Here is a 25,949-nt window from a genome sequence, read left to right as displayed (position 1 = left end):
GAGGGAAAGACAAGACTCCGGAGTGACATCACCGAGCAGCAGTATTCATTGGCTAAACCTCTTTTTTTTTTTTCTTTCTTTTGGCCATGTAGTGCAGCTTGTGGGATCTTAGTTCCCCGACCAGGGATTGAACAAGGGCCCTCAGCAGTGGAAGCACAGAATCGTAAAGCCTGGACGGCTGGGGAATTCCCCTGTAAGGCTTCATTTTATGTGAGATGATTCAATATCTTTACTGAAAAAGTCACAAAGTGTTGTTTAGGGGAACGGAGTACCAGATGAGGGACTGTAATTCCCAGAACCCCTTGCAGCGATGTGTGGCCATGTGACCAGTTCCACTAATAGAACTTGAGAGGAAGTGATGTGTGTCACTTCTTGCTGAGGCTTTTAAGAAGCAGCTGTGGTCTCCCCGCTCTCATTCCCTTTCTGCTGGCTGGATTCAGATGATGGCAGGGCCCTAAAGCAGGGATTCTTCACTTGGGGACTTCCAACATGGTTGCCATTAGAATTTAGGGGTCTGGGAGCTTTGACGGGAAAGAAATGATAGCTTTATTTTCACTAACTTTTTTATATAATTTCATTTATTGATTTATTTATGGCTGCATTGGGTCTTCATTGCTGCACAGGCTTTTCTCTCGTGGCAGGGAGTGGGAGCTACTCTTTAGGTGCAGTGCACGGGCTTCTCCCTGCGGTGGCTTCTCTCGTCGTGGGGCACAGGCTCTAGGGTACGCAGACTTCAGTAGCTGCGGCTCCTAGGCTCTAGAGCTCAGGCTCAGTAGTTGTGGTGGAGGGGCTTAACTGCTCCATGGCATGTGGGATCTTCCCAGATCAGGGACTGAGCCTGTGTCTCCTGCATTGGTAAGCAGATTCTTTACCACTGAACCACCAGGGAAGCCTTCACTAACTTCTGAAACCTGGTGTTTCCTCCCATGAGGAATGGAGAGAGCAAGCTACAGTAATAGCAGCATCAGTCACTCAGGCCCCAACAGAAACCACAGGTATTCTCTTATCACCCGATGGCAGGAGTACCATGAAATATCCTTTAAGCTCATCTACTTTGAAATGACCATACTTATGAGAACTACCACTAGATCCTATTTTTAATGTGTTATTAAAGAAGCCTATATTCTTAGATAGCAAATATATTTTAAAATCTTTTTATAATCACATTTCAATACAACTAGGTTTCCATTGAAATCCTCTGTACTTTATTTCATACATTTAAAAATATTCTGGCTTGTGGTTGTCAAGGGGGAAAGGGGTGTGGGGGGAGGGATGAACTGAGAGATTGGGACTGGCCATATGCACACTACTTTAAGTAAAAGAATTAATCAACAAGGACCTACTATATAGCACAGGGGACTATACTCAGTACTCACTAATAACCTATATGGGAAAAAGAACCTGAAAAAGAGTAGATATATGAGTATGTATAATTAATCACTTTGCTGTACACCTGAAACTAACATAATATTGTGAATCAACTATACTCTAAAAAATACTGAGATGAGGTCCACAGGCTTCACTGGACTGTCCATGAGGCAGAAAGGCTAAGAATCTTTGTCCTAGAAAATGATGGAGCCACAGGGAGGAAGACCAGCTAGCGATCAGCAAAGTTCATGTTGAACTGCTACCTGAGTGAGAAATCCAGTCCTATAGTGTTAAGCTGTGGAACTTGTGGGTTTGTTACTGTAACCTGCCCCACACCCTGACTGGTATACCACATCAGTTGGAAATTGTGTTACTGCAGTTAGAGCCATCTTATGATATGGAAACCAGATATTGGGCTGGGGTAAGTGGCCACAGAATGAAAGTGGGGAGCAGAGATGCTAACTGCTGAGAGTTCCCTGGTTGCCTAGTGGTTAGGGCTCCAGGCTTTCAATAGAGTGACCCGAGTTCAATCACTGGACCCTGGTGGGGAAACTGAGATCCTGCAAGCTGCGACATAAGGCCCAAAAAAAAAGAAAAACCACACACACACACACACACACTCTCAAAACCCCCCAAAAACAGAGACAGAGAGAGATGCTAACGGCTCAGGACTCCCGGGAGGGTACTCACAGTTAAGCCACTTGGTGCTGGGGCTCCACTCGCTCCAGCTGCTGTTGTAGCTCTGAGCCCAGGCCTTCACCCGTGCGCTGTAGGAAGCTCCAGACTTCAGGGTGCTGGCCGCGACACGCAGGGTGGGCCCCATGTAGGTCACGTTATAGGTTCTGAACTGCTGGGAGAAAGGGAGCTGTCAGCGCATCTGCTTGGGGGGAGGGCAGAACCAGCTCCCTCCCGGGCTGCTGTCCTTCGCTGACCCCACAGTGCTGAAGAGCCACCAGCCTGGGTATTTGGTTACTCCTCCAACTCTAGGCCTCTGCCAGCTTCACGACAGTGACCAGAGTCAAGCAAGATGGGTCATAGAACCCGCTCTTTCCCTACCCCCGGCACCCCCTCATTGATTAGCCATTTGATGTTACTGAGGCAAGCTGATGAACCCTTCTGAGTTTTAGTTGCCTCATCTGTAAAATGAAGGTAAGAGTTCCTACTGCCACTTTCTGGCTATGTGACCTCGGATAAGTGACATAACCTCTCTGGGCCTTGATGTCTTCTTCTGCAAAATGGCGATAATAAAAGTGCCGTCCTCCCAGGGCTGTTGTGAGGATTAAGTGGGTTAATACAGGTCAGTACTTCAAGCTGGGTCAGGCATGCAGGGAGCACAAGAGTGATCTTTCTGAGCACAGACAGGGTCGCCGCATGCCTCTCTCTCCTTCAAGGGCCACTCTAGAGCCTCCCCAGTCAAGCCCAGAATCAATGGCCCATCATCTCAGCGCCCCCCAACCAAGCCCTTCAGTGAGAAAGAACTTCCAAGATCTGCTCTTAAGTGAAAAGGGCAGGATGAAGACTAGCACGTGTTGTCTGTTGGCTTTGATGTTAAAAACAGAAAGGGAGAAGTGATGGTGGCAGACCAGGCTCTGAGATGGCCCCACAAGCCTCACCTCATGTCACGTCCTTGGGTCCTACGGTCCCCTCTCCTCTCCTTGCCTGGGGCGGGGGATGGGGGGCACATGACTTATTCTGAACCAACAGAATATGGCAAAGATGATGAATATGTAGGGACCACACAGATGCGATTCCATTATGGAAGACTGTAACTCCAACCTGCCAGGAGACTCTGGCTTTGAAAAGGTCACCAGAGAAGGAACTGAGGGTGGCCTCCTGCCAAAGGCCAGCAAGAACCTGAGGCTTTCAGTTCAAAGCCCATGAGAAACTGAATGCTGCCCACGTCACAGGAGCTCAGAAGGAATCCCCCCGCCAACTCATGTGTGTGCACCCTCGAGAGACCCAGCTAAGCCATGCCCAGGCTCCTGACCCCCAGAAACTCTGGGGCAATAAATATGTGCTGTTCCAAGCAGTCGTGTTTGCAGTAATATTATAATGTTTGCTTGCTCAGTTGTGTCCAACTCTCTGAGCTCCTATGGACTGTAGCCCGCCAGGATCCTCTGTCAATGGGATTTTCCAGGCAAGAACACTGGAGTGGGTTGCCATGCCCTCCTCCAGGGGATCCTCCCAACCCAGGGATAGAACCTGCGTCTCTTACATCTCCTGCATTGGCAGGCGAGTTCTTTACCATTAGCGCCACACGGTCTGGTATAAAGTGAGCCGAGCGGAGGTTGTACACAAAAAGGAAGCAAAGTCCTAACAGCCTGCTGGAGAAACTGGAGGGCAGCTGGGATGGGGTGGAGGTGGCAGGAGGAGACCCAGGGCAGGGAGAGAAGGGCACTCTCACTGTTACTGTCCCTTTCTTTCTAAATTGCAATAAACAGGAAGCAGCAGCTGGAGCTGGTTCACAGAAGGAATCATACACTCTAGAGAGGAGCAGGGAATTGAGAAATATTTTTCTAAGAAACAAAAAAGAAATCGAGCTTCCAAGGAACTACTTGTGGTACATTTGGTTTTTTTTTTTTAACAAATGGGCCAGGTGTTCGGGAGGCTGTTCTGAGCAAAGGATCCCAGGCGAGGGGAAAATAGCATAGGCTCTGGAGTTTAAATCCTGGCTTCGAATGCCAGCTTGGCCATTTCCAGTGTTGGGACTCTAGGTGAGCCATTCCACCTCTCCAAGCCTCAATGCCCTCGTCACTAAAGGGAGAGACAAACACCTCTCCACCTGCAGGGCTTTCCTGGCCATTAGTCACAATACACATCATGCCTGGCACATAGTAGGCACTCAAGAAATGATCATGAACACGGCATTCACGGCCCTCGGTAGGCTTGAGGCCTCATTTTCTGCCTTTTCACTGTACACAGTCCCAGAGCCTCATTATCCTCAGATACGCCATGAATTTTCATACCTCCAAGCCTTCTACCTGACCTATCCTCTCGCTAGAGAACTCCTATACATCCTTCAACGCCCAGGCCAAAAACTCCATTACAGAATCTTTTCCAGAAATCATCCAGGATAAGGAGTAGCTCCATCTCCTGAATTCCACAGTGAGTTTCTAATATTTTGAGAATTGATCCCACCAGTCTGAGCCACAGCTGGTGTCTGCAGTACTGTAAAAAACACAGCTGGACACCCACCCAGCATCCATACCATTGGGGTCAAGTACTCAAAGCTCTGGGTAGGTAAGCCTCTGTCTCCAGTTTCAGGGTTAATTCTCATTGGTCCAAACCAATCATGGCTATTTCATTCCCCAGCCTGTGATTGGTTAGAGAGGGGCATGTGACCATCTCTGGCCAATGACTAATGAGGGGAATTCTTGCCGGCCCAGTTTTGTCCTTGGGAAGAGAAAGATGGGGGAAGATGTCTCATTAGCTTCTGCCCCATCAACAAAAGAAGCTGGAAATGGAATTCTGAGGCCTGGGGCAACCCCGAGCACCTACATGACCACTAAGCCACAGCCCAAGCACACTGACCGATTCTGTCCACTGGCTGGAGTCTGGTGCCAGGTCCCAAACCCAGCTGCATTTCAGCCAGCCCAGTCTCTGTTCCCTGTTCCTCAGAACTTCCTTTGCGGAGCCACCCCTCCCTCATTCTCGGCCCATCTGGTCTGGGCGGGGTTGACCTGACCCGCTCCAGGGCAGGTAATGTAATCCCCCCCTGGCCAGTGTGAACACAGCCTCAGCATCCCCCTCCTGCCTACAGCCTGTGACAGGTTCAGAGATTGGCATGTGGTCCCAGGCCAGTAGCTGATCACTGACCCCAGGACTTTTACTGAGGCTATCTGGAGGGAAGAACTTTTCCCACCGTGGCTTTAAGGCCGGAGCTTCTATTGGGCATATTGGCCTCTATGTGAGCAAAGAGCCTGCTTAAAAATGAGGCCAAGGGCTTCCTTGGTGGCTCAGTGGTAAGGAATTTGTCTGCCAATGCAGGAGACATGGGTTCGATCCCTGATCTGGGAAGATCCCACATGCTGCAGAGCAATTAAGCCCATGGGCAACAACTACTGAGCCTGTGCTCTAGAGCCTGGGAAGCCACAACTACGAAAGCCTGAGAGTCCTAGAGCCTGTGTTCTGAAACGAGATGCCACCGCAATGAGAAGCCCGGGCGCTACAACTAGAGAATAGCCCCCGCTCCCCACAACCAGAGAAAGCCTGGGCAGGAAGGAATGAAGATGCAGCACAGCCAAAAACAATAAATAAATGAAATTATTAAAGAAAAAAAATGAAGCCAGGGCTTCCCTGGTGGCTCAGTAGTAAAGAATTAGCCTGTCAGTGCAAAGGACAAGGATTCAATCCCTGGTCTGGGAAGATCCCACATGCCTGTGGAGCAACTAAGCCTAGGCACCACAACTACTGAGCCTGTGCTCTAGAGCCTGCGAGCCACAACTATGGAGCCCAAATGCTGCAACTACTGAAGCCCACACGCCTGCAGCCTGTGCTCTGCAACAAGAGAAGCTATTGCACTGAGAAACTCGAGCACCGCAGCTCCAGAGTAGCCCCCACTCGCCGCAACTAGAGAAGGCCCGCCTGCAGCGACAAAGACCCAGCGCAGCCATAAATAAAAAAAACAAACAAAAAAATGAAGCCAACACAGAATAAGGCAGGACCAAATGATGGAGACTCCAGGATCCTGGATCCAACCGTGATGAGCAAACACATGACCTTCCTTTGGATCCCATAGGTGGTACCCTTTTCTGCCCTCCAGCCCATCCCCTGAGCTAAGCCTGCACAGTTCCAGGAATTGGAAGGCGATTTACTGACCAAACTGCCTCCTTCTTTGGCATCTATGTCAGCCCCCTCTTCCCAACTGCTCTGAGCCTCTCCAGTACGAGCCCGCTACCCTTCCTGTTCCTGCCCCACATCCTGGCCCAGTGCCAAGGAGGGAAACCACACCTGAGAGATGTAAATCAACACCCACCACCTCCCCGGCTTGGCCAGGAAGAGAGGAAGCAGGAACAGAGCTGATGTGGCAGCTTAAGACGTCTGGGCCCTCTCCGCGGCAGATAAGGTCAGGCCGGCCTGGCTTCCAGGACACGAGGCATGGTCCCCAGCAGACTCTCGATAGTTACAGACCAGGGTCCAGGAGGACGAGATGGGTGGGATTCTGAGGCTCGAGGCTCTCAGGGGAAAAGGAAGACGACGTTTATGACATTGTCATGCCAGCCAGGGGCGCCTGTCTGTGTCACCCACTTTGTGCTCTCCACAGCCCTGCGGGGTTGGGCACTCTTGTTAGCGCCAAGTTACAGATGGGGAAACCAAGGCAAGAGGAGGGTGAGCAAGAAACTCAAGATCATGCAGCAAGTGGCAGGGAAGGTATTGGAACCTGGCTCCACGGGGCGCCAGGGCCCCTGGCGTTCAGATGTCGTCCCTCCAATGTGAATATCTGAGGCGAGAACGTGAGTGGCTGACAATGGCCTCCACCCACCTGCACCTAAAATAGAGGGGGGCTCAGCCATCCATTGTATAGCCCTGAGATTATTCGATGGTTTCTTACATATCAACTCTCCCTGTTTTAAAAACGTCAATGCGTGCTGTGTGTGCGAAGTCGCTTCAGTCTTGTCCAACTCTTTGTGACCCTGTGGACTGTAGCCCACAAGGCTCCTCTGTCCATGGGATTCTCCAAACGAGAATGCTGGAGTGGGTTGCCGTGCCCTCCTCCAGGGGATCTTCGCCACCTAGGGACTGAACCCACGTCTCTTATGTCTCCTGCATTGGCAGGCAGGTTCTTTATCACTACTGCCACCTGGGAAGCCCCAGAATGTCAGTCAGTTCAGTTCAGTTCAGTCACTCAGTTGTGTCTGACTCTTTGAGACCCCATGGACTGCAGCAGGCCAGGCTTCCCTGTCCATCACCAACTCTCAGAGTTTACCCAAACTCATGTTCATTGAGTTGGTGATGCCATCTAACCATCTCATCCTCTGTCATCCCCTTCTCTTCCCGCCTTCAATCTTTCCCAGCATCAGGGTCTTTTCAAATGAGTCAGTTCTTCGTATCAGGTGGCCAAAGTGTTGGAGTTTCAGCTTCAGTGTTAGTCCTTCCAATGAATATTCAGGACTGATTTCCTTTAGGATGGACTGGTTGGATCTCCTTGGAGTCCAAGGGACTCTCAAGAGTCTTCTCCAATACCACAGTTCAAAAGCATCAATTCTTTGGCACTCAGCTTTCTTTATAGTCCAACTCTCACATCCATACATGATTACTGGAAAAACCATAGTTTTGACTAGGCAGACCTTTGTTGGCAAAGTAATGTCTCTGCTTTTTAATATGCTGTCTGGGTTGTCATAGCTTTTCTGCCAAGGAGCAAGCATCTTTTTATTTCATGGCTGCAGTCACCATCTGCAGTGATTTTGGAGCCCAAGAAAATAAAGTCTCTCACTGTTTCCATTGTTTCCCCATCTATTTGGCATGAAGATGGTACTGGATGCCATGATCTTAGTTTTCTGAATGTTGAGTTTTAAGCCAAATTTTTCACTCTCCTCTTTCACTTTCATCAAGAGACTCTTTAGTTCTTCTTTGCTTTCTGCCATAAGGGTGGTGTCATCTGCATACCTGAGGTTATTGATATTTCTCCCAGGAATCTTAATTCCAACTTGTGCTTCATCCAGCCCAGCATTTCACATGGTGTACTCTACATATAAGTTAAATAAGCAGGGTGACAATATACAGCCTTGATGTACTCCTTTCCTGATTTGGAACCAGTCTGTTGTTCCATGTCCAGTTCTAACTGTTGCTTCCTGACCTGCATACAGGTTTCTCAGGAGGCAGGTCGGGTGGTCTGGGATTCTCATCTCTTGAAGAATTTTCCACAGTTTGTCATGATCCACACAGTCAAAGGCTTTGGTGTAGTCAGTACAGCAGAAGTAGATGTTTTGCTGGAACTCTCTTGCTTTTTTGGTGATCCAACAGATGTTGGCCATTTGACCTCTGGTTCCAAATACATTCGTTTAAAAAGGAACATCACAAATAAAAAAAATTAAATAAAACAGAACCCCTCTGCCACTGCTGTGACTGGGGGCAAGTATCAAGATGCCATGGACATCTCATAAAGTAAATGCAATCCGAACCATGCAAAGGCATTAGATTATGGCTGTACATGTTTTCTGAGGGAAGGCTCTGAACCTGCAGGCCCTTCTCTCTGTTACAAAGAAGCTCAGCTGACAAATTTCTAATTTATATTCATTCAAAACTTTGATAATAGTTCCATGTATTTTGGTATCTAGTATTACTGATAAAAGTCTAGAAAGTTTATTATTCATAGTGCTTTAAAAAAGTATTTGAATGAGGCTTGAAACTTCTAATCCAATTCTGAGGATTTAAATACTATGTTGTTAAAAAAAAAAGCAGGAAATTAACATGTGATACAGCATTATTAACTAAAGTACAGATTTAGTTCAAATGTCAAATAAATAAGTAAATAAATCTTCTTAAAAAAAAAAGCTCAGCTGAGAAGCAACTCTTGACAGTCAGTGTCAGGAGGGAGTGACCATCTCGCCCTGAGATTCAGTCATTTAAGTGTGTTTAGAGGTATCTCGAAGAGTCGGACGTGACTGAGCGACTTCACTTTCACTTTTCACTTTCATGCATTGGAGAAGGAAATGGCAACCCACTCCAGTGTTCCTGCCTGGAGAATCCCAGGGACGGCGGAGCCTGGTGGGCTGCCATCTATGGGATCACACAGAGTCGGACACGACTGAAGAGACTTAGCAGCAACAGCAGAGGTATCGCCTAAAATCTCACGTGCCCCACCCCTGGGAAACAGATGTGGTCCACAGTTCTTCCTTTATAGATGAGGAGCCATGTCTGAAAATAAACTCCCTGTCTGCACACTGGGAACCAGGGGCCTGGAGAGGTGGAAAGACTGGTCCCTGAACAGAGCTATGACCAGCCACGTCCAGGTGGGGGTTGCTCTCCCCATCTCACACCCCAGAGTCTGAGTCTCCACCCACCCAAGTCCCAAGTGGTCACAGAGAAACCCCGAGGGGCACCCACTCACATCCGTGGGGTCATTTTCATTTGAGATGTTGACCAGGTAGGTGAGCTCGGAGTACAGGAGGTTCTCAGAAGGGTACGGGTTGTTCCACGTCAGCAGCCACGTGTGGGAGATGTCGGCGTGAACCGTGAGGTTTCTGGGGGCCGGTGGTTTCACTGTGGAGAAGGAGTGGCTGGTGAGGGGCTGGCTGGGGCGACGGGAGGAGGTGGGCCCATGCAGGCACGTAGACAGTTTAGATTCTCAGTCACCACCACCTCCGCAGCACATCAATGGGAAACCACATCGATTTAGTCATAACAGAGAATTACAACCATATACCCGATTCTCATGTTGCTAAAATCCTACTGAGCACTGATTATTCTTCTTGTTTAGGTGTTAAGTCATGTCAGACTCTTTTTGCTACCCCATGGACTGTAGCCCACCAGGCTCCACTGTTCATGGGATTTCCCAGGCAAGAATACTGAAGTGAGTTGCCATTGCCTTTTCCAGAATATCTTCCCTACCCGGGGATCGAACCTGAGCTTCCTGTACTGGCCGGCAGGTTCTTTACCACTGAGCCACCAGGGAAGTCCACTGAGCACTTCAGTGGTAATTAACTATCTTTTCACAGTGAATTTAAAATGGATAAGCCAAGTAACCCGAACTCTGGCTTTTCCACTTTGATCCTTCATACTTCTGGCCACATCTGTGTATTGTATTATTTACTAAGCATTTTTCTTTATTTTGATTCATGTGTTTTAAAACTTCATCTCTTAAAATGATCATACCCACGAGATCACAGGTACATAATGAGCATTAAAACTGGCTCAGTCATGTCCAACTCATTTCGACCCCATGGACTATAACAGTCCATGGAATTCTCCAGGCCAGAATACTGGAGCGGGTAGTCTTTCCCTTCTCCAGGGGATCTTCCCAACCCAGGGATCAAACCCAGGTCTCTCACATTACAGGTGGATTCTTTACCAGCTGAGCCACAAGCGAAGCCCAAGAATACTAGAGTGGGTAGCCTATCCCTTCTCCAGTGGATCTTCCTGACCCAGAAATTGAACTGGGATCTCCTGCATTGCAGGTGGATTCTTAAGCAATTGAGCTATCAGAGGAGCCCCTAAAATCAATATGCATGTGTAAAAATTATTTTAATTGACAGATTCATTCATAGGTCAATTTAAATCACCCCTGCCCCACCCTGGATATGAGAAATCCCTTCAGGAACTGCTGATGTGGTGGCAAAGACTGTGTGCTCTGTGAGAATACTGCCTCTACCATTTAATAGCTGTGTGACCTTAGGCAGGTTACTTGCCTTCTCTGAACTATGTACTTTTTTTCTTCTCAATTGCAAAATAGGGGTAATAACTGTCTTTGAGAAACCAAGGCTCAGAGAGGTAACACGGCTTGCCCAAGGTCACACAGGAATAAATGGTGTTTTAAACTCCTGTTACTACACTCCAGCATGCTCTCCAGGGATTCCTGTGGGAACTCTGGGTATCAGGATAAGGGCAGCCTCCCATGGTCTACACTGTCTAAAGAAGCAGCAGCTGAATAGTCGACAGAGGGTGGAAGGATGGTTCCCCATTCAGTTTCTGACCTGCAGCAAGCATGCCTTCCACCAAACATACCTCATTCAACACGTTCATCTGGGCACTTAAATTCTGAAGGTTGAAATATCTGAACTCAACGGGGCCTGATGTACTCTTGAGCCCAACTCCATTTCAAAGATGGGAAGACTGAGGCCAAGAAAGGGGCACGAACCCCTTCGGGTTTGAGAAAAGCTAGGAGGCTGCTTGGATGGCCCTCTCCCCGGAATGAAGCCTGCCCAGCACACTGCAGGAACACCTGCAGTCCCGCCCCACCCCTCCGCCCCTCCGCCCCGAGCCCCGCCCCACCCCACTCACCATGCTCGCTGGGCTTGAAGGAGCTGTTCCACAGTAGCTGCTTCCCGGCCCACAGGTCCAGCTGGTAGACGTCTTGTCTGACTGGGTTCTCTATCAGCAGATGGCATACGCACACCGTGCCCCCCATACCTGCTCTGTTCTCGGGGACACATGTGTGGTTTCTGCAAACACAGATGTTGCATTAGGCTGGGCATATGACTCACCGGCGTCCCTGGGACATGCCTCAAGAAACCACAGGCCCTTCCAGCTTCCTGGTCACCCTGCCTTAAGGACCAGATCTGGGGACCTGGGATCACAGTAGCCGGGGTGTGGTGGGGACAATGGCCTGGGACCACCTCCCTGCTGCCCACAGCTCCTCATCACATCCACCGTGGACTTTTGTCCACCCCCGTCCCCAGGCTTGGACCCTGAAAGCCAGTGAAGGGGAAGAACTCATGGCATGAAAGAATTGGTAACGACATGTGTGTGTCCTAGCGCCTCTCCGGTCGCACAGTCTAGCCTGGGCACATGCCCTGTGCCCCACAGCCTAATCCTAATGTGTCACCCAAAATAGCCAACCCCACATCTCATGGGCTAGGCCAGCAGCTGGCAAATGTTTTCTGTACTGGACCAGATACTAAATATTTGTGGCTTTGCAGGACATACCCTTTCTGTCCCAACTACACAACTCTGCTGATACAGCACAAAAAAGCCCCAGCCATAGACAATACATTAACAAATGGGCATGGATGTGTGTCAATAAAACTTTATTTAAAAAACATGGGTGGTGGGCCAGATGTGACCCATGGGGCAGTTTGCAGATCCCCAGTCTAAGCCAATGTGCATACAGGAGCACAGTTGGTAGCCTAAACTGGGGAGCCACCTTGGGTGTACTCAGTAGCCCACACAGGGTATGCTGTATATCCCATTGTGCTCCATAACTGTATGTCTTGTGTACTAGGTCATGTCCTGGGTACCACGTGCAACAACAGCTAGCCCTGTGTACCATGGGATATCCCAGTGAACCAGTGAACTGGAAAAACATTCCAAGTTCCATGGTCCACCAATCATTGCAGTGAGCTCTATCACTAACACTGCACCCCTAAACAATGGTCTAGCCTGGAAGTTCTCAAAGTGTGGTCTGGGGTTCCACTGGGTCTAACAGTTTTCATAGTAATACTCTGACATCAGCCGTCATTTCCACTGTTTTTCTCTCACAAGCTTAGGGTGGAATTTTCCAGAGGCTACATGATCTGTGGCCATGTTGTTGCTCTGACAGCCTGTTGAATGTGAACTTGTTGGCTCTTGTGATTTAAATTTTCTGTTTTAATTTCTAATACAGAAAATATCAATAGATGTAAGTTACCCAGGCTATATCTATTGGAAGGACTGATGATGAAGCTGAAGCTCCAATACTTTGGCCACATGATACAAAGGGCCAACTCAGTGGAAAAGACCCGGATGCTGGGTCTCTTCCTGAGGGCAGGAAGAGAAGGGGGTGACAGAGGATGAGATGGTTGGATGGCATCACTGACTCAATGGACATGAGTTTGAGCAAACTCCGGGAGATAACGAAGGACAGGGAAGCTTGATGTGCTGCAGTCCATGGGGGGTTGCAAAGTGTCGGACATGACTTAGTGACTGAATAGCAACAACAGCTGATGTCAGACTAAAGCTTTTAGGGTCCCCACTAATTCTTAAGCGTTCAAGAGAATCCTGAGACAAAAATGTTTGATAACCTCTGATCTAGTCCAGAATTCCACCACATCCACCTGCCAGGTGCCTTGGTGACACTGAGCCTGGAGCACCACAATGCACTCATTGCCTCTTACCCTGCACCCCAGGGCACCTCATCTCTACGGTGCCCAGTCAAGCCCCCAAGAGCTGAATTTAGCACATGCATTCCAGGGTACCACCTAGGCCAGGTGAACTCCAAGGCAAACCCTCCCCAACGCCCAGCTCCAGCCCAGGCTTACTCAGAGTAGTAAAAATTCAGCTGGTAGGACAGGTGGAGCTTGGCTCTGCAGTTGGTGGGCTCGGCCATCTCCCACTCACAGGTGGAGTTGCTGATGTAGTCCGAGAAGCAGGTGGGATACTGAAGGACCCTCATGCTCCCTGGGGAGACACAGGAGCCCTCTGAGCAACTGGAGCCCGACGACCAAGAGGGATGAGTCAGAAACCAGCCCACACAGGACCAAGGGGCCCATCGCACAACAATGAAACCACTGTCCCAGGCACAGTCCCTACAGAGCGGGGGCCAGGACCGGGCTCTGGGAGTTTCCCAGCTAGCTCTGGGATGATGCCTGCAGCTGAAGAAATACCCTCTGGGACAGGGTCCATCAGCGGGGACAGATCAAATGCACTTTTATCATATGCAAACTCAATGACCTGCCCGTGGCTGAATTAAAGGAAAAACATGTCAGTCTGGGGATTGCTACCCCACCACCACAGGCATCTGTCCCATGGTATGGGTTGGGGGAGGCACTATTTTCCACTGACTTGCTCCCTGCCCCCCATCTATTCCCCAGCCCTCTCTGTGTTCAGGAGGCTGACCCTCATGGCCTTGTCATCCAGACGCCTTGTCCTCTGGCTTGGGCCAATGCTGAGGGACCGGATAAGAGGCTTGGGGGACTTCTTCCAGCGAGTTTGTTGGCAGAGCTGGAATCTGAACCCAGCCAGATGAATGCTGGGTTTGCCAAATCATCAGGGAGCTATTGCCCTGCTCTGGGTGGCCATACCTGGCCACCAGGTGCCTTCCGGCTCCCACGCTCAGTACCAGGCCCCTCCCAGCTCACATCAACTTGCGTTTGTTGGCTGGATAAAGGAGTTACCACATTAAGGAGAATCTTGCTGTTGTTTAGTCGCTAAGTCATGTCAGACTTTCTTGCGACCCCACAGACTGTAGCCCACCAGGCTTCTCTGTGCTTGGGATTTCCCAGGCAAGAATACTAGAGTGGGTTGCCATTTCCTCCTCCAGGGGATCTTTCCAACCCAGGGATCAAACCCGTATCTTCTGCACTGGCAGGTGGATTCTTTAACACTGAGCCACCAGGGAAGCCCAAGGAGAGTCTAAATGTCTAATAAATACCCCACACTCACCTCATGTCCAAAACTCCTGATTCCCCGCCCGCTCCAAATATCCTCTGCATCTCATCAATGACAACTGTGTCCCTCCCAGTCACTCAGGTTAGAAATACTGGAGTCATTCTTGCTACCTCTGTCTCTCTCACCTCAATTCCAATCTGCCTTCAAATCTACCTTCAGATGGATCCAAATGCCAATGCCCGCCCCCTCTGCTCTGCCGGTCCCAGCCCCACATGTCTCACAGTGCCTCCTCCCTGCCTCCCAGCTCCCACCCTGCTCGGGCCCCCTCTTACTTAGTTGTCTCCACCTCTTCCCTCCTCCTGCTCACTGACTCCCCTATGTCTGCCTCGTTTGGTCTCTCCAACACTCCAGGCAGGCTCTGGGCTCCGGGCCACCACTGAGAACACTCCTAACCTGGACGTGTGCCCGGCTCCCCATTTCCTTCAAATTTTTGCTCCACTGCAACTCCTGGCAATTTATTTTACTTTTTAATTTTTAAATTGAAGGACAATTGCTTTACAGAATTTTGTGGTTTTCTGTCATACATCAAAAAGAATCAACCATGGGTATACCCATGTCCCCTCCCTTCCTGAACCTCCCTTCTGTCTTCAAATCACAGTCCTCCCCCTCCAGCCAGCATTTCGAGTCCTCCCTCATCTGCCCTATTTTGTCTCTTGCCATCACCTTCTGAATGAATTTGAGCAAAACTCTGGGAGACAGTGGAGCCTGGCATGCTGCAGTCCCTTGGGTTGCAAAGTCAGACACAACTTAGCGACTGAACAACAACAGCAGCACCTTCTAAGGTAGCCTTTCCCATCTCCAGGGGATCGTCCCAACCCAGGGATAGAACCTGGGTATTGCAGGCAGACTCTTAATACTAAAGTGGGTAGCCTATCCCTTCTCCTGTGGATCTTCCTGACCCAGGAATCGAACTAGGGTCTCCTGCATTGCGGGTGGATTATTTACCAGCTGAGCTATCAGGGAAGCCCCTAAGGATCTTTAGAATCTCCTTAATATTAGAAGCATTTGTCATCAGCTGTCCCCGTCCACTATCATGCAGTCTCCTCAAATCTTTGTGTTGTTCTCTGATTATCCTGGGGGCCTGGTGCGGAAACAATCCAAAGGTCTGCTGAATGAAGGAAGGAACAGATGAATGATGGGAGGGCTGGGGGGTGACTTACCAGAGCCGGCCACCCACAACAGGATCAGGCAGCTCACTGGGAACATGAGTAAAGAGAGAAGCCGCCCCATCGAGAGATCCTACGGTGCCTGCTGGGAGCAAGTAATCGGGTTAGCGGTTTAGCACTGACTCGTGATCTCCCAGCCCCATCAACCCGAGGGCAGCTTTCAGAGCTTACCTCCCTCCAGACATGACCCTCCCCTGGCCAGCAACAAGCCTTCCACACCCCTCAGAGCTCTGCCTACAACCACTAAACACAACACACCCGCACAAAGCCCAGAGTCAGAGCCACAGAACACCTGTCCCAAGAGATGCTTCTTAAAAGAAACCCCATTATCTGTTAAGTTTGAGCAAACCCCTTAGACTTCTGCAAATTCATAATACACATTAACATGTAAAAGTTCTGTTAAGTCTCACAGTAAAGGAATCTATCTTTCTTCATTTAACCCAAGGCTTACAAAATTTATTTCCAGACCTAACCTTCATTTATGTCTGTGTGTGTGTGTGTGAAAACCCCAATTAAGCTCTGGAGCAGTTTACAGTTCCTTGAAATATACTTTGGAAGTGCCAATCTTTAGTGTTCTTGCCTGGAGAATCCCAGGGACAGAGGAGCCTGGTGGGCTTCCGTCTATGGGGTCGCACAGAGTCGGACACGACTGATGCGACTTAGCAGCAGCAGCAGCAACAGAGCTGGTTAAATAAATGATGGTACCCATGCCAGGAAGGATTGTGTGCTGTGCTTAGTCACTCAATCGTGTCCGACTCTTTTGCGACCCCACAGACTGTAGCCTACCAGGCTCCTCTGTCCATGGGATTTCCCAGGCAAGAATACTGGAGTGGGTTGCCTTTTTCTTCTCCAGGGGATCTTCCTGACCCAGGGATTGAACTTGCTTCTGTGTCTCCTGAATTGTAGGTGGATTCTTTACCCACTGAGCCATCAGGGAAGTCCCCATGAAGTATTAGGCAGCCACTGAAAATGACGCTGCTGAGTGTGTTAGATTTACTACATCCATGGCTTAGTTCTTCACTCCTCTTGTACCCATGTAACTTTGCAGTCCCTTGGACAGCAAGGAGATCAAACCAGTCGATCCTAAAGGAAATCAACCCTGAATATTCACTGGAAGGATTGTTGCTCAAGGTGAAGCGCCAATACTTTGGCCACCTGATGCAAAGTGCCAACTCACTGGAAAAGACCCTGATGCTGGGCAAGATTGAAGGCAAAGGGAGGAGGGGACGGCAGAGGATGGGATGGTTGGATAGCATCACAGACTCAGTGGACATGAATTTGAGCAAACTCTGGGAGATAGCGGAGAACAGGGAAGCCTGGCGTGCTGCAGTCCATAGGGTCAGACATGACTTAGCAACTGAACACCAACAATCTTGCGGTGCTCCCACCCCCATCATCACTCCGGGTAGGGTGTTCTCCCCAACCCTTGAACCCTGGCCTCAGCTATGTGACTAGCTCCAGCCAGTAGGACATTAGCAAAAGTGATGCACAGGGAGACATGCTGTTGCAGGGCCGCTGCCTGGACAACACGCCTGGGCTAGACTCTGGGAGTATGCAGACATGCAACAGCCCCAGCAGTTTCATGCTGCATTAGGGAACAGGCGGCTGCCCCATTTGGGAGAGTGAGGTCACTTGAGATAGGTCAAGATCACCAGGGCTGCCTGGCCAACTGGAGGCTGACCTTGGATGCACTAGTGAGATCAGCCCAGCTAAATCAGCCAAGCCCAGGTAAGCTGCCCCCATGAGCTTGAGCTAAAAAATATCTCTTGTTACATGCCCCTTGAGGTTTTGTGGTTAGCTGTTACACAACACTATTGCTGTTCCCCTCCAGTCATTACTCCACCACCCTGACTTCTAACCCCTGGATCGCTTTTTTACACAAATGGAATCGTGCATCACCCCTAGTGTGTTAATGACATCCCATAATCCGTGATCTGTTGTTGTTGTTCAGTCACTCAGTCGTGTCTGCCTCTTTGCAACTCCATGGACTGCAGCATGGCAGGCTTCCCTGTCCTTCACCATCTCCTGGAGTTTGCTCAGACTCATGTCCATTGAGTTGGTGATTCCATCCAATCATCTCATCCTCTGTTGCTCTCTTCTCCTCCTGCCCTCAGTCTTTCCTAGAATCAGCACCCAATCCGTGATTGGGGAATAAAAATTAGAAAATGCAGTTACCCCAAAGAAAACCTAATTCAAATCCCCCCAAATCACAAGGCCCAGCAAGAACCCCTACGTACTGAAATCTATTCTTCCATATCTGTTCTATAAAAACTGGGAGATAAATATAAATTTTATTTACCAAAATAGCAGCACCCAATACATGCTAAAGCTTAAAATGTAAACTTACTACATCCTTTAACATCATTCCAGGCCACTAGATCCCCAGCAGTTAATTAGTAGTATTCCACTGTGTGGCCACTGTCAGATTTTAGCCCTTATTTATTATGTTTATTACTTTGTTACTATAAACAGCGGGGTTTATGAGCCCTTCCTTGGAGAACCATCACCATACATTTCTCTGATTATTTCCTTAACTTTAAATACTTGCTCTGTGGCTTGGGACAGAGCAAATTGCATAATGCCCCTGTTCCTCGGTTTCCTAATGCATCAAGTGGGGCCAGTACACGCCATTTCACTGGGATGTTATGAGGGTTTTTTACAAATTAATTAATTAGGCTGTGTAGAGTCTTAGTTGCGGGCATACTGGAGCTTCTCTCTAGTTGAGGCATGTGGCATATGGGATCTTATGCCGTCCAAGGATTGAACCTGAGTTCCCTATATTGGAAGGTAGATTCTTAACCGCTGGACCACCAGGGAAGTCCCTGTTGTGAGGGATTAAATAAACCTACACAGGTGGAGACCTCAAACAGTGACCTGAACAAGTAATGGGTCAAGTAATGTCAGCAGTTATCATCACTAAGAAAAGCGCTCAGAAGCCGACTCCCGACTCCAGAGGGGTCAAGGAGTTTGCAGTTTCCTCCCACCACTCCTGACGCGTAATGCCAAACGCCCTCTCAGAAGCAATAGACTTGGATGGCTCCCCTGGCTTGACTGAGAGCACCCGCCCGGCCGCCAGCTAGCACCGCAGCGGTCTCTGTGTGGGGGTCCCATCCGGAAAAGCAGCTGCCAGGTCTCGGGCTGCTTCAAAGTTCATGCGCCATTAACAGAGTTACCCTTTCAGAGTTTTGGCTCCTTTTACTGCTCCGTGGAAAAGATACTAAGATCAACCTCACAGGTATGTTGCAAGGAGGAAGTGAGCTGTGTACCTACAGCACCTGGCACAAAGTCGGAAGCACGAGATGGGCCTAATACCATGCCAGGAGCCCCAAGCTCCGTTGGAAGCTTTCCAGTGACTTTGTCCCACTTGAAATCCCTCCCCAGCGGGGCCCAATCTCCCTCTGCACCTGGCTCCGCTTCCCTCTGTACTTGGCCCTGCCTCCTCTCCACCTGGCCCCCACCTACACAGGCACTCCCGCCCCACTGGCCACCTTCACTTCCTGCCACCACTCTTCAAACACACCAGGAACTCATTCTCATCCCCATGCCTTTCCTCTCCCTATCCTCATTCATTCTTGCTCACTCTCTTGTCTCCCTCTCGTGTATTCATTTATTTATACATTTATTCATAATGAATAAACGACCCCTTAATACTCGAGTAGTTTATCAAGAAAAGCAAGGACAGTCACCAACATAACTACAATAGAACCATCAAAAGCAGGAAGTTAACACGGACGCCAGCTAACCCACAGACCCCATTTCCATTTTGCTAATTGCTCCGATGATGCCCTTTTATGCATCTGAGGACCATGCCATCCCAGCGCCCAGGGCTTGGCTTCTAAATATTATTCTGCATTGACAGAAACCAGAGCTCCTCGGAGAAACAGCTGACTCTAGGAGCAGGGAGAGTACACGGAAAGCTTAGAATTGTTGTGCCAGTAAGGGCGGACTCTAAGAATGATGAAGACCTCTCGAAAAGACAGAGCCAGCTAGAATGGGTGCCCACTGGCCAAAACAGGCAAAACTGGAACCTCATAATGAATCTTTTAGTAACCAACTGTAACCCTTAAGAGGTAAAATAGGGGTGCCCAAGTCTAAGGTGATACAGATGAATAAGTGGGGGAACGGACAGCTCTACTTCACCACAGCAGCCTCCAAGTATCTCCCCACAAACTCATATTAATTACTATGAATTAATGAGTCAAATACTTATTAATTAACTATGTATGCATGCTAAGTCGCTTCGGTCATGTCCGATTCTTTGGGACCCCATGGACTATAGCCCACCAGGCTCCTGTGTCCATGGGATTCTCCAGGCAAGAATACTGGAGTGGGTTGCCACGCCCTCCTCCAGGGAATCTTCCTGACCCAAGGATCAAAGCACGTCTCTTAGGACTTCTGCATTGACTGCCGGGTTCTTGACCACTAACACCACCTGGGAAGCCCCATTAATTAACTTTATAACTTTAGATATTTTGTATACAGTACTTTATATATATATATGTATATATAATTGTATAGAGCCTTATACACAGAAACCTGGCAGATACCACCTTAACCAAATGGCGTGCGTTGATATGGCCAGGGACAAATCAAAGTCACGAGCTTTCGGAAAACAATGCTCTGGGAGGACCACAGCATCACCTCCCTGGGGTCCTGTCCCCAGTGCATGAGTCACATGGAAACGTGGAAATGTCAGACAAGCCTACTTGAAGGGTGGTCTGTATAGCAAGTGGCCTGTACTCTTCAAAAAGTGCCCTGGGCGAAAGGCAAGGAGACTGGGAGACGTTCTCCTTTCAATTGTGTATCTATCATCCCAAGAGCTCGGACAAGTGTCGTGTACGATCAAGCTCCTGGTACTTAGGACAACACCTGTGCTAGGAAAGCATGTACAAAGCATGTGCTCAGGAAAAGTCTGTCGAATGAATTCACTGTGGACATGATCTGGCGCCCCTGATGGGCTCAGCACAGGGCTGAAAACTTTCCCTAGGGGAGACTTGGTATCCACCTGAACTGGCCTTCCTGGCAGAACTGCCATGAAGACCAAGGAAGGAGGGATGGAGTGGGGCGGTAGGGCTGTGATGCTGGTTTCCTTTGCCCAGTCCGCATAATCTTCCCTCTCGAAAGATCACAGAGATCCACAGCATCCTGTGGCAGAGACGGCAAAGGGGTCACTCCAGCCCAAATTTTGAATAAAGAGAAACAGAGAGGTCAAGACGCATGTCCAGGGTCACACAGCAGAAGGCTAACGTGGTGAAGTCCTCTAAAATGGTGTGGGAGGGTAAAGCAAGCCCCTTTCAGGGAAGACCGAACTATGACATGTACAGCGGGCAGGGTGTTACCTTTGATCTGTCTTGGAGGGCACATCCAGACGTATGTATGTTCGCATACACACCCATATACGCACACCGACTGGTTTCACAGGGACAGCCGGTGTTGCATCTCAGAGGAAAACGCAAGATGTGATGTGCACGTCTTCACACGGCACAGACGGGGTGGCAACAAGGGCTCTCTGAACATCACAGGGAATGAAAGGCAAAGGTGCCGAGAAGAAGAGGAATGAAAAGGGATAATTAGCAAGTGATCAAGGTAAGGCACGTGGCAAGGGGAAATAATTTCAAGTCCCCACCCTCCATTGTGGTATTCCTGAGATTGGGGTTGGGAGCCCAGTCCAAATGCTAACCCAAACAGGGGTGCCTGCCAATATTCCATTTCTCACATGCTGCCGTCCAGTTTCTGCTTGTACTCCTCCATGGACGCGGTGCTCATTCCCAGGTCATTTCTGAGCAGAGCCTGACTGCTGGAAACAGCTTCTTTATCCTAACCAAGCATTTGTGTAAACAGAACCCTGCTTGTCAAGTATTCACTTGACCCTTTGCCAAATGCACTAGAGTTATTACTTTACTGACTCAGCCGGAGAGCCCTGCAAGACGGGTTGTTATTCCCACTTTCTTCCTAAGGGAACGGAGGCCAGAGAGGTCAAATAACTTGCCCATCAGATACCACAGCTAGAGAGAGGGCAGGGCAAGGGTCAGAATCCAGGTCTGCTGGCATCTGGGCCCAGGTACCTTCCAATATACCAACTCCTTCAACTTCTCCTAGAACCACAGACTGAACCCAACAAGATGGAACGAAATGAGCCAGGAAGAGTTGGTTATTCTGCTTCCTTCTAAACTTTTTACATAGATTAATTCAATAATCAAAAGAGTCCTTCCAGCTAAAGCCATATTAACAGAAATATGAGAGCCATGACCAGGGACGTGATAGTACCCAACTGTAACTGCATCCCTTTGGAAGGAATCCTGCTGATTTGAAGCTTGTCGAGAGGATGACAACCAACACAGAGAGGGCCCGAAAACCCCAGAGGATCTAGCAGACCCTTCCCTAAAGGGCTCTGTGCTCCCATCTCCTGCAGCCTCATCATGCAGTCAACAAACACACAATATTTAGCACAATATTTAAACAAGCCAAGTTTCCTGGAGTGGGTAGCTATTCCCTTCTCCAGGGGATCTTCCTGACCCAGGGATTGAACCCGGGTCTCCTGCAATGCAGGCAGATTCTTTATTGAGCCACCAGGGAAGCCCTAAACATTTTATATATATATATATATATATATATATATATATATATATATATATATATATATATATTCAGTTCTGTTCAGTCGCTCAGTCATATCTGACTCTCTGCGACCCCATGGACTGCAGTACACCAGCCCTCTCTGTCCATCACCAACTCCTGGAGTTTATTCAGACTCACGTCCATTGAGTCAGTGATGCCATCCAACCATCTCATTCTCTGTCATCCCCTTCTCCTCCCATCTTCAATCTTTCCCAGCATCAGAGTCTTTTCAAATGAGTCAGTTCTTCACATCAGGTGGCCAAAGTATTGGAGTTTCAGCTTCAACATCAGTCCTTCCAATGAATATTCAGGACTGATTTCCTTTAGGATGGACTTGTTGGATCTCCTTGCAGTCCAAAGGACTCTCAAGAGTCTTCTCCAACACCACAGTTCAAAAGCATCAGTTCTTCAGTGCTCAGCTTTCTTTATAGTCCAACTCCCACATCCATACATGACCACTGGAAAAACCATAGCCTTGACTAGATGGACCTTTGTTGGCAAAGTAATGTCTCTTCTTTTAAATAGCTGTCTAGGTTGGTCATAACTTTTCTTCCAAGGAGTAAACGTCTTTTAATTTCATGGCTGCAGTCACCATCTGCAGTGATTTTGGAGCCCAAGAAAATAAAGTCTCTCACTGTTTCCATTGTTTCCCCATCTATTTGCCATGAAGTGATGGGACCAGATGTCATGACCTTAGTTCTCTGAATGTTGAGCTTTAATCCAACTTTTCCACTCTCCTCTTTCACTTTCATCAAGAGGCTCTTCAGTTCTTTTTCACTTTCTGCCATAAGGGTCTTGTCATCTGCATATCTGAGGTTATTGATATCTCTCCCAGCAACCTTGATTCTGGCTTGTGCTTCATCCAGCCCAGTGTTTCTCAAGATGTGCTCTGCATATAAGTTAAATAAGCACAGTGACAATATACAGCCTTGACGTACTCCTTTCCCTATTTGGAACCCGTCTGTTGTTCCATGTCCAGTTCTAACTGTTGCTTCCTGACCTGCATACAGATTTCTCAAGGGGCAGGTCAGGTGGTCTTGTATTTCCAACTCTTTAAGAATTTTCCACAGTTTGTGGTGATCCACACAGTCAAAGGCTTAGGCATGGTCAATAAAGCAGAAATAGATGTTTTTCTGGAACTCTCTTGCTTTTTCAATAATCCAACAGATGTTGGCAATTTGATCTCTGGTTCCTCTGACTTTTCTAAAACCAGTTTGTACATCTGGAAGTTCTTGGTTCAAGTACTATTCAAGCCTGGCTTGGAGAATTTTGAGCATTACTTTACTAGCATGTGAGATAAGTACAATTGTGTGGTAGTTTGAGCATTCAATATTTAAAACAGCCTTATGAAGTAGGTACTATTATTTTTTCCCATTTTCATATGAGGAAACCAAGGCTCAGAAAAGTTTGGTGACTTGTCTGAGGTTACAGAGAGGTGACAGTCCTGGGATCTGAACAGGGGCAGTCAGGATCCAGAGCCTTTGCTGGCTCTTAACCACTATAGGTGTTTAGACACTAGAGTCCTCAAAGCTTTGGAGGTCACTGACTCATCTAAACATCCGTTGCAAACTCCAAGATCTTTTCCTAGAAAAGTGCAAACATTTAATTTTGCATTCCATCTTAGTGGTTCACACAGAGGTTACTTGAGCTTGCCTGCTTGGGTGCTAAGTCACTTCAGTTGTGCCCAACTCTTTGTGACCCTATGGACCATAGCCCGCCAGGCTCCTTGGTCCATGGGGTTCTCCAGGCAAGAATACTGGAGTGGGTTGCCATGCCTTCCTCCAGGGGATCTTCCCAACCCAGGGATCAAACTCACGTCTCCTGTACTGATAGGCAGGTTCTTTACCACTGAACCACCAGGGAAGCCCACTTGAGCTTGCTGAAGCCCAAGTAAGGACTCCAGGTCAAAGGCCCTCCTGTAGGCCATGAGCAGTGTTTGAGAATCTCTGAATAGGGTCATGTCAAGCTTTTTTCCAAAACCTAGTTTGGAGGTAGGGAGAACAATGGAATAAGGGGAAGCCGGGGGTGGGGGGGCCAGTGAGCAGTTACTACAAACATGAGTTACCCCATCTTGCACCCCATGTCGCAGCCAGAATCATTTTAAAATTGGAAACCAGGCTATGATCTGCTCACTTCACTGGCCTCTGGCTTCTGAAAGATGTCTTCACTCGGGGTGGCCGGGGGCGGGCGGGCCACAGAGCCCCAAGGGTTCACAACCCATTCCAGAACAGCATCTCTGACTCAGCATCAGATCCAAACCCCGGAATGCAAACAGCCAATCCAAAAGGGTACACGCTGTGTGATTCCATTTATGTAACATTCTTGAAATGATCAAATTATGGAAATGGTGAATAGATGAGTGGCTGCCGGTGGCGGCGGGAGGGGGTGGCAGGGAAGGAGGGAGGGAGGGAGGTGTGGCTATAAAAGGGCAACACGAGGATCCTGGAGAGGGAAAGGACTGCTCTGTATCTCACTGTGGTTGTGGAGACAAAATCTGTGCACGTGATAAGGTTAAATTAATAAGAATCAGGCTAACAAAATGAATAAAAAGAACATGTGTGTGTGTGCTTGCCTGTAAACACATGCAGACAAGCACAGCAGGGGCTATCTGAGGACGATCAGGGGATTCTATCCATGTCAATATCTTGGTTGTGATATTGAACTACAGTTTTGTAAGACAGTATTACCTTTCACAGAAAGAGTATAAGGGACCTCTCTGTATTATTTCTTACAACTGTGTGGATGAATTCTTACAGTTTTGTTGTGTTGTTGCTTAGTCGCTCAGTCATGTCTAACTCTTTGCAACCCCATAGACGGTAGGTAGCCCACCAGGCTCCTCTGTCCATGGGGATTTCCCAGGCAAGAATATTGGAGTGGGTTGCCATGCCCTTCTCCAGGGGATCTTCCCAAGCCAGGGATCAAGCCCAGGTCTCCCACATTGTAGGCAGATTCTTTACCTTCTGAGTCACCAGGGAAGCCCTCATTCTTACGATAATTATCATAAAATTAAAAGTTTAAGAAAATGCACACACACAAAAATCCCAAATCCCCGTAATGATCTGGATCCTGAGACCCCAATACCATTCCCTCCTATTCCTGCTCCGTTTCCCCAAGCGCCTTTCATCTCAGTGGCCTTCTGAACACTCCGATATACTCCTGTCTCTTTCCTCCTTTGCAGCCTACATATCAGGAAACAGCACGCAACGAGGGCTCCTTCGTTACCTCTTATCTAGGCACCTTGTTTATTTCTGTCATACACTTATCACCACCTCTAATCATATCACTGAGGTTATATGTGTGAATGTTTATTTTATTTCAGGATGTGGATGGCAAAGACACAAAGCTTTGGTGACAAAAATGTTTTCAGCTTTCCCAGATCAAAACACGAAGAAAAAAAGCAAGCAAGCAAAACATTAGCAAAATAGTAGCAATCTGCATTCTAGAAAGTGAAGGGCCTTCATATATAAAGGGGTCTTACAAATCGATAAAACAAACATGTCTTTGAGAAAAACAGCTGTGGTTATTGCTTTGTCCCCTGTGTCTAAACAATGCCTGACATGTACACGGTGTGTGCTCATGAAACATCTATGAAATGTTGGTTAAAATTCAACCACAGTGAAGACAATAATCTGTTTTTAAACATGGAGTATATATCAAGCCTCTGCTCATTCCACTTGCTATGCATATATAATGCTTATTATGTGCTTGCAGGACTTGGTTCTAAGTGCCTATAACATACTGAGCAATTTAGTTCTCACAAGCACCGTTAAAATA

The 25,949-nt window shown here is 48.3% G+C and overlaps 1 protein-coding gene across 8 annotated transcripts in view; it reads right to left on the bottom strand.

The window, feature by feature from the left end:
* IL4R (interleukin 4 receptor) overlaps nucleotides 1-25,949 on the bottom strand; it is a 52,367-nt gene that overhangs the window by 10,691 nt on the left and 15,727 nt on the right. For 2 of the 8 annotated variants that reach the window (XM_055561305.1, XM_055561306.1), the window contains exons 2-9: nucleotides 20,897-21,066; nucleotides 17,457-17,677; nucleotides 15,552-15,639; nucleotides 13,263-13,401; nucleotides 11,308-11,468; nucleotides 9,419-9,570; nucleotides 6,749-6,856; nucleotides 2,059-2,215 (exon numbers count right to left, since the gene is read on the bottom strand). In XM_055561305.1, the coding sequence (XP_055417280.1) occupies nucleotides 2,059-2,215; nucleotides 6,749-6,856; nucleotides 9,419-9,570; nucleotides 11,308-11,468; nucleotides 13,263-13,401; nucleotides 15,552-15,621 (787 nt within the window). In that variant the 5' untranslated portion in view covers nucleotides 15,622-15,639; nucleotides 17,457-17,677; nucleotides 20,897-21,066. Of the gene's footprint in view, nucleotides 1-2,058; nucleotides 2,216-6,748; nucleotides 6,857-9,418; nucleotides 9,571-11,307; nucleotides 11,469-13,262; nucleotides 13,402-15,551; nucleotides 15,643-17,456; nucleotides 17,678-20,896; nucleotides 21,067-25,949 lie in introns of all 8 variants that reach the window. The other 6 variants (XM_055561309.1, XM_055561310.1, XM_055561307.1 and 3 more) reach the window with 5 other exon arrangements.

The sequence above is a fragment of the Bubalus kerabau genome, chromosome 23 (genome assembly GCF_029407905.1).
Source record: "Bubalus kerabau isolate K-KA32 ecotype Philippines breed swamp buffalo chromosome 23, PCC_UOA_SB_1v2, whole genome shotgun sequence".
In the NCBI taxonomy this organism is placed as follows: Eukaryota; Metazoa; Chordata; class Mammalia; order Artiodactyla; family Bovidae; genus Bubalus; species Bubalus kerabau.
The sequence above is the reverse complement of the archived record's forward strand: the minus strand, read 5'-3'. Positions and strand labels throughout refer to the sequence as shown.